Source organism: Lupinus angustifolius, chromosome LG02 (assembly GCF_001865875.1).
Source record: "Lupinus angustifolius cultivar Tanjil chromosome LG02, LupAngTanjil_v1.0, whole genome shotgun sequence".
Classification (NCBI taxonomy): Eukaryota; Viridiplantae; Streptophyta; class Magnoliopsida; order Fabales; family Fabaceae; genus Lupinus; species Lupinus angustifolius.
In genome coordinates this window covers 14,816,608-14,825,977 of record NC_032010.1, presented here as the reverse complement: position 1 = coordinate 14,825,977, position 9,370 = coordinate 14,816,608, and the positions used below count along the sequence as shown (strand labels likewise).

General features: G+C 34.9%; 1 protein-coding gene across 1 annotated transcript in view; it reads left to right on the top strand.

The window, feature by feature from the left end:
* LOC109336471 (receptor-like protein kinase 2) overlaps window positions 1,711-9,370 on the top strand; it is a 10,590-nt gene continuing 2,930 nt past the window's right edge. The window contains exons 1-2 of the mRNA XM_019573087.1: window positions 1,711-4,988; window positions 5,266-5,966. Coding sequence (XP_019428632.1) covers window positions 2,087-4,988; window positions 5,266-5,771 — 3,408 coding nt within the window. The 5' untranslated portion in view covers window positions 1,711-2,086 and the 3' untranslated portion in view covers window positions 5,772-5,966. The remainder of the gene's footprint in view (window positions 4,989-5,265; window positions 5,967-9,370) is intronic.

Below are 9,370 nucleotides of genomic sequence, written 5' to 3'. Positions count from 1 at the left end.
TTTATTTAAATTCTCTAAGAAGTAAATAGAAGTTAAAATCAATTGCTAAAAAGAAAAAAATAACAAAATTTAGGGTGAGCACAAAGACTGAAGCAACAACATTGATTGAGCAACAAAAAACACATGCATGCACCATCTACACAAAAATCGAGGCTCTGTTATCGCTCCCAGACCAACCATGTGTCAAACACTAGCAATAATGGTGACCACCTACATGTAGTAGCCAAATTCATGAAGATGTGAAAAAACAACACTCACATCAACAGAATTGGTTGGATATTCCAAAAAGTTCTCACATGGAACACTTGACAACTACAAGAGCGGATCAAGACTGAATGTACTTATGATCTACTCGGTTGCCACCACCATTCAGAAAACAAGTCATCACAATGGTTTGTTTGGACTCAGATTAGCTACTGAGAACGAAGAGTTGAATCTAATGGTATGTCCATCTACAACCATACCACCAAACTGGAGGCACTATTCCATCCTAATGTTAGGGCTGGTCAACATTGATCAACCACTACGAATACAAATGAAGCCAATTACCACTTAGGCAATATCTAATTTATATGACTATCAATCATGTCGTGAATGCTGACCTAGCTGGGGAAAAGGCTGTAACAACAGGATATGGTTAAGTCAACACTTGCTACCTACATCCCCCATCATGCTAAAGGCAATGCCACTTCACCCAAAGATAGTCAAAATCTACAACATTGTTAGTGTGATAGGTTGAGAAATGACAAGTCCACGACATTTGTAATGATGACAGACCTCCATCCCACAATATAAATAATAGAGTCACCAAGGAAGATATATATATTCTAACTCTACCTTTTTTCTCTAAAATGTACAATTATAAATATTGACTTGAGTGTTACAGTATCTTTTTAGATATCTACCCAATATAATCTAAGACTACTATTGATTAAGGAAATTTAGATTCTCACCAAACCCTCAAGTTTCAACAAAGAAGAACAAAAGTAATGTAAAAGGAAAAAATAACTAATACTGGACCTTTTAGTGTATTTCCTTTTTGTACAAACTATAATGTTAATTTCCTTCATGTTCCTGAAAAGAATTCCAAATAATATAAACTGACTTTCTACAACGGTGTCTTGGAAGATCAGAGATAATTGACTCACCTAGCAAAATAAATTTGCTTCAGCTCAAATGTTGTGAGTTCAATTTCTACTAATAAATTTTAACTACTATTATAAATATATCTATATGCCGGATTTTTCTCTCTTGTAATCTTCATAATTTGTAACTTGCTGCTGACTATGATTAATCCTAATTGAGTTGAAAACGACTCATCAAATATAAGAAAACAATTTCGGTATATTGTACAAATAAAAGTTTTCATTGACTATCAGCATATCATTAATTCATCTATTATGAATAGCTGATAATAAAATATAAAACTTCTCATTCTGTTTGTGCTATAAATCTCAAAGGTGTCCACACTAATGACCGGTTTGCGAGTTAAGTTTTGAAATGAAATAAAGAGAATATTTGATAGTAATAAAATACACTTCCAAAATGGATTCCCTTACTATTCATTCTTCTTTTAAACCTAACTCACAACCATACCCTTAAATCACATATGACAATACTCATAACAATATAACAAACACCACTACCTGACAGAGTACTAAGAAGTGAGAACACAACAATAAACAAATACCTTAAATGAGTTATATATGCATTGCAGTGAAACACCATCTGTCACGCCCTTCATTATTCTAATCCTTTTGCTTAGACACAAAGAAGCATCTTAAGAGTGGTGAGGTGGTGCTATTCTGCTTCTGTTGCAGCATTTCTAATCTCTAGGCACTGAATTTTATTATAGTTTATTCTCTCTTTGTACTATCTCTGATATTTTCACTTTTTCTTTAGACTAATATAGAGTTATACTAAGGAAAACAAGAAGTGTTACTATGAGTTTGAGTTCAATGCAAGAAAGCACTTAAACACATTCACACACACAAGTAGAGGGAAGGTTGAGAGTGCAAAACCCAAGAACTACTCAAAACCAAAGAAGAAAAAGTTTGGAATTTGAGGCAAATGTTTCATTGTTTCAATGCTCAACTCGAGGCAATCCTTCTACTCCTTTTCCTTTTCCTCTTCTTCAATTCTTTGTATCATTTTCCTCTACACAACTCTTCTCTATGGCCTTGTTTTATCTTCTAACCATGAAGCCTCTATTCTCTTCACATGGCTTCATAGTTCAGTATCACCACCCCCTCCTTCTTTCTCTAACTGGAACATTCATGACACCAATCCATGCAAATGGACATGCATAACATGTTCCTCACTGGGCTTTGTCAATGAGATCAACATAGAATCTATGCCTCTTCAGCTTCCAATACCATCAAATTTATCTTCATTTCCATTTCTGAAAAAACTTGTTTTTTCTGATGTCAACCTTACAGGAACAATCCCTTTTGACATTGGTGATTGTTCTTCACTCACTGTTTTAGACCTTAGCTCCAACAACCTTGTTGGGTCTATTCCTTCAAGTATTGGAAAGCTCAACAACCTTGTGAACTTGTCTTTAAACTCAAACCAACTCACAGGAAAAATACCAGTTGAGATAAGCAACTGCATTGGCCTTAAAAATCTTCTCCTTTTTGATAATCAACTAGGTGGTAATATTCCATATGAGCTAGGAAAGTTGTCACAACTTGAAGTTCTTAGAGCTGGTGGAAACAAAGATATAGATGGTAAAATTCCTGAAGAGCTTGGAGAATGTAGAAATTTAACTGTGTTGGGTCTGGCTGATACAAGAATATCAGGTTCTTTGCCAGCTTCATTGGGTAGACTTAACAAGCTTCAGACTTTGTCTATCTATACTACTATGTTATCAGGTGAAATTCTACCAGATTTAGGTAACTGTTCTGAACTTGTTGACTTGTTCCTCTATGAGAATAGCCTCTCAGGTTCTATTCCATCAGAGCTTGGTAAGCTTAAAAAGCTGGAACAGTTGTTTTTGTGGCAGAATAGTCTTGTTGGGGCTATACCAGAAGAGATTGGTAACTGTACAAGCTTGAGAAAATTTGATCTCTCCTTGAATTCTCTATCTGGGACTATACCTTTGTCTTTAGGGGGTCTTTTAGAACTTGAGGAGTTTATGATTAGTGATAATAATGTTTCTGGTTCAATACCTTCAACTTTTTCAAATGCTAAGAATCTCCAACAGTTGCAAGTTGACACAAACCAGATCTCAGGCTTGATTCCACCAGAGCTTGGGAAGTTGTCAAATCTCTTAGTGTTTTTTGCTTGGCAGAACCAGCTTGAAGGTAGCATTCCTTCCACATTGGGAAACTGTAGTAAACTACAAGCACTAGACTTGTCTCACAATGCACTCACTGGTAGCATTCCTGGTGGCCTATTTCTGCTCCAAAATCTCACAAAGATGCTTCTGATTTCCAATGATATATCAGGTTCTATACCATCAGAAATAGGTAGTTGTGCTTCTCTTATAAGGTTGAGGCTTGGAAACAATAGGATTACTGGTAGCATTCCTAAAACAATAGGCAACCTCAAGAGCTTGAATTTCTTAGATCTCTCTGCTAACCGCCTCTCAGGGCCGGTGCCTGATGAGATTGGAAGCTGCACAGAACTTCAAATGATAGATTTCAACAGTAACAATTTAGAGGGTCCATTACCTAACTCTTTGTCATTACTGTCTGCACTTCAAGTACTGGATGCATCTTCTAACAAGTTCTCTGGTTCAATAGCTTCAAGTATGGGCCATCTTGTTTCACTAAGTAAGTTGATCCTAGGCAATAACTTGTTTTCTGGACCGATTCCAGCATCACTAAGCCTATGCTCAAATCTCCAACTTCTTGATCTTAGTAGCAATCACTTAACTGGAACCATACCGGCTGAGCTAGGCCTTATTGAGAGTCTAGAAATTGCTCTTAATCTTAGTAGAAATTCACTCGGCGGCCCAATCCCACCTCAGATATCGGCTCTGAACAAGCTTTCAATACTTGACCTATCACACAATCAGTTAGAGGGAGATTTGCAACCTCTTGGACTGCTAGATAATCTTGTTTCCCTTAATGTTTCATACAATAAGTTCGCTGGCTTTCTGCCGGATAACAAGCTTTTCAGGCAGTTACCATTAAAAGACCTCACTGGAAATCAAGGGCTTTGCACTTCAGGTCAGGACTCATGTTTTGTATATGGTTCTGGCAAGAAAGGTATGGCATTGAATGGAAGTGGTGTGAGGAAATCGCGAATGCTTAAGCTAACGATTGGATTGCTCATAACCTTAACAGTTATAATGGTAGTTATGGGAATAACTGCTGTGGTAAAAGCAAGAAGAGGCATTAGAGATGATGATTCTGAATTAGGAGGAGACTCGTGGCCATGGCAATTCATACCATTCCAGAAGCTAAATTTTTCAGTAGATCAAATCCTGAGGTGCTTGGTTGATATAAATGTGATTGGGAAGGGATGCTCAGGTGTTGTTTATCGCGCTGAAATGGATAATGGTGAAGTTATTGCTGTGAAGAAACTGTGGCCAATAACAACTGAGGCAGGGGAGGCATTTAAGGAAGAAAAAAGTCGAGTACGAGACTCATTCTCGACCGAGGTGAAGACCCTTGGTTCAATCCGTCATAAGAACATTGTAAGATTCTTAGGTTGTTGCTGGAACAAAAAAACAAGACTGCTTTTCTTTGATTATATGGCTAATGGAAGTTTAAGCAGCCTACTCCATGAGAGGACTGGAAATTCCCTGGAATGGGAACTTAGGTACCGAATCTTGTTAGGCGCTGCAGAAGGCCTTGCATATCTGCATCATGATTGTGTCCCTCCAATAGTCCACAGAGATATTAAAGCCAATAACATCCTCATTGGCCTTGAATTTGAGCCTTATATTGCTGACTTCGGCTTGGCTAAGCTTGTTGATGATGGTGATTTCGGTCGGTCTTCCAATACAGTAGCTGGTTCCTATGGATATATTGCCCCAGGTTAGTTTGTCTTTCTTACCAATTTGATTGTATTACAACTTTTGTGGTCTAAGTAGGTAACTAGTTACAAGGGTCACTAGTGTCTAATCAAATAAAATCAATATCATAGTTGGAAGGAAAATCAATGTCACCAAACTACACTTAATGATTTGTTTAATAATGCATCATGTAGTTCTTTGCACATTGCTGGGTTTATTCTCAATCAAATATTACGTATTTTGATACATTCAAGATAACTTTATTAGCAATATTGAAGCCGACTTTGAATTTGTTTCAGAATATGGCTATATGATGAAGATTACAGAGAAAAGTGATGTCTATAGCTATGGAATAGTTCTGTTAGAAGTCTTGACAGGTAAGCAACCAATTGATCCAACAATACCAGATGGTGTACATGTTGTTGATTGGGTGAGACAAAAAAGAGGGCTTGAAGTACTTGATCCTAGCTTACTCTCTAGACCAGAAACAGAAATAGAGGAAATGATGCAAGCATTGGGAATAGCCTTACTATGTGTAAATCCATCACCAGATGAAAGACCAACAATGAGAGATATTGTTGCAATGCTCAAGGAAATAAGGCATGAGAGGGAGGAATATGCAAAATTTGATGTGCTTCTAAAAGGGTCTCCTGCTAGTGAAAATAAAAGCACTTCTGGAGTTCTAGCAACAACTTCATCATTGCCAATTATGCAAAACTTGAATGCAAAAAGCAACAACACAAGTTTCTCTGTGTCTTCACTACTTCATTCATCATCTTCTAGTGCAAAGATTGGTTTCAAATGATGAATTGGATATATAGTCTCTCAACTTTGGAGAGCGTAAGCATGTTTTTTTTAACCACTTTGTTTTTAAGTGATCCTTTTGTTATTGTTTTTTATGTTTGTAAATTTTGTCATAGCTGAATTAAAATCAACAAATAGATCTGGAAACTACAAATGTGGTTTTCAGATTATCATTGGTGTGTACTCAAAATAGCTTGTACTTACTAATGTCCAAGTTCAAATTTAGATCATGTTATCACAGCAATAAAATCCAGTCAGTGTTAGAGCTTATCAACTGTCTATATCTTCAACTTTACAAGAGCTTTTCTTTCATCTTTGATAACCTTCAATTTGTCATAATGAAAACATGGTAAGGGATTTAAATTGGGATTTAAATTGCAATTCCACAACGGCAATTATAGTCACAATATTGCAGTTTCAGAAATCTCCCACATCGATCACATTAACTACATTTTCCACAATTATAATAAATGCAATGTAACCTCATCCAATATTTGATTACTATAGGGACAAAAAACACATCATACATGACCCAACCAAGTGATAGACCATGCTTGGTAACTCTACTACTATATGTAGGGATTCACTCCTAATCGACAAATTGATATTGAAATTATCAAAACTGTGCCACAAAAAATAAAGAGTAAGGGGTTGTCGAATCCACAATAACTTACTTGATACTAGTTTTTCAACTAAGAATTATTATATTAAGTTATTATTCAAAGAATTGTTTGATTGGTGATACAAATAATCAAGATTGTAATATAATGATGAGGATAGTTGTGATTGAACTTCATACTTATTATCCATACACATCTAATTCTTAAAGTAAATTCATTCAATAATGATTATTCCACACAATGACCTCCAATTTACTAAAAGCTAGTGACTTAGTCAATTTAGCAACTTATGCAACAAAGATCTATGTCTAGCAACTTTACTCATAAGATTAAGATATATGAGTTGCATAACATGTCTCTATGTCTAGTAGTTCATGCATGCAAGATTGAGCTAAATACAACACCTCAATTGTATTAGCCGCCAATGTCTTGGTCTATACTAATACTTTATTAATCTACCTCTATGTCTACTAGTTTAGATTAACAAAATTAAGTTATATGAACCGTCAAACATATCTCTATGTCTAGTAGCTTGTGCCATCTAGTTTGAGAGTTAAAAAATTACAATATTAGTTATATGTCTAGATACTAACAAAGTAGAATACATGAGATGACAAGTAATACAAGTCTATATCTAACAAATATATTACTTCTTGAGTTTGCAAGTTCATAATAATGCAAGTAAGAGACTAAATAATTTATTCAATAATCATGCAATAAGATGAACAAACTTAAAGCAAACGTTAAGCAAATACAAGAACTCAAAGATAATAAAAAATTCATGAATTAATAGATGAATCAGTGGACATACATCAAGCTTATGTTACATTCAATCTCAACAAAGGTTTTAGCGACTAATATTCAGAATGTCTAAATAAGATATGGATAAAATACAACTCTCGGGGTGGTAGAATCACACACAAATGAGCATAGATTAACTCTTTTAATACTTATGCATTGATCTCATGACTCAAATGAGCTAAACTGTTAGGTATCAGCAGGTCAGAATACACTAGAAGAGGGTTGAATAAATGTCGCGAATCACTTATTCCACTTTTCCTATACTTTGCGCAAAACAAAAGTTACTACACTTAATCGATTAAGCTTGGTCTTAATCAATTAACCAGTGTTGGACTTAATCAATTATTCATGTGGATAATCGATTATCTTGTGTTCTTGCAAAAACTTGATTTTAATGGTTTCTTGCTACGCAAGTCACCGATTATCAATCCTTATACACTTAATTGATTTCAGAGATAACAAAATGATGTTTATATATGTTATAACATATATAACAAAGTCAATCAAATAAGAAGAATATAATAAGCACAAGGAAATGAGATTGGGTAAGAAAATTGTGCAAGAGAAAATTTTTATCATGGTTCGTTTGCGGTCCACTGCAAATTACACCCAGGCCTTCCCTTCTGATCTCGGGAGATTTTTCTTCTTCACTATTGAAAAATGTTTGATACACACAAACTTCTAATATACGACAAACTAAGATGTTACTTTCTTGGACACTACAAGCTTCACAACCTCGGTTTGACCTCTCTATCTCGCCTACTAAGATCACCTATCTTTTCATGATTAGGCCTTAGCCAGGTATCGCTTGCACCAAGACCTCCTAGTCTTCGTGAAGAATAACAAGATCTCTTCTTGAAGTGAAGTTACCTACCAAGAGATCACTTTGCTCAATCAATACAGATTTTGAGTTTTCTTGAGTACTTAATGCTCGAATATAACAATGTAAACTCAGCTCTAAAACTCTAAGCAGAATACTCACAAGAACCTATTCTATATGAGAAAATTATGCAAAAGTTTTCACAAAACAGATTTCACAATTTTCAGAAAAACAGATTTTTCTAACTTTCACTTTACAATTTATTAAGAAAAACAAGAATGAATGTTATGCATGAAAAGCCCTAGAGATGCATGCTACAACTTCAAATTCTAAGCCCTATTCGACATGCCCTTGTTCTTTAAACTTTTATAATGCAATCTATATGACAATATATGCGAAAAAATCTTCTGGATATGCAAGATATGAAAATATGAATGTTATGTCACATGGTCCAGAATTTCAGCATTTATACTGAACATATTGATACTGTTATTAATCGATTAATTATCCATTTAATTAATTAACGAGCTGTTAAAAGTTAGTTTTATATTACATCTTAATCAATTATACAGTCTCTTAATCGATTAACACACCATCATCATCATATTGGTTAGCTACTGTAATTCTTGATAATCGATTACACATAATACTTAATCGATTATGCTGATTGAAAATATTTGTCTTGATGTAAGGTTGTCGCTACCCCTTTTTATGGATGCGATGAGAAACATGCAATTAAATGCAATGGAGTCGCCATCGATGTTTTTTAGAGGGAAAACATGAAAAACCGATTTTTGAAAATATAGTTGGTTCACTCAAAATAGAAATTTAGTTCGGAAGTCGGTTACGGATGAGGAAGGTGTTAGGCACCTCATACCGCCCGTCGTAAAAAACGGTACCTAAATCAGTTATGTGGATATTTATTCAAAACATTTAATCTTACCATCACATCATTAAACAAAATAAAGAGAGAGAAAATAATTCTTTTTTATTTTCGTGTGCCTGACAGAGAAAAGAAATAATTGCTCCTACGTATCTCTAGCTGCAATAGAGAAATCAAGGCTACGTAGTTCTTTCTAAAATAAGTTTGATTTGATTAAATTATATTTATTTTTAAAATGTCAATTCAAGATAACGCGACAGGGAACTAGTCCCATAATGCACCACCCCTTTATTGATTTAATTTAGAAAATGTCAATTCAAGATAATGCGACAGGGAACCAGTCCCACAGTGCACCACCCCTTATGATTTAATTTAGAAAATGTCAATTTAAAATAATGCGACAAGGAACTAGTCTCATAGTGCACTATCTCTTATTGATTTAATTTAGAAAATGTCAATTCAAGATAATGCGACAG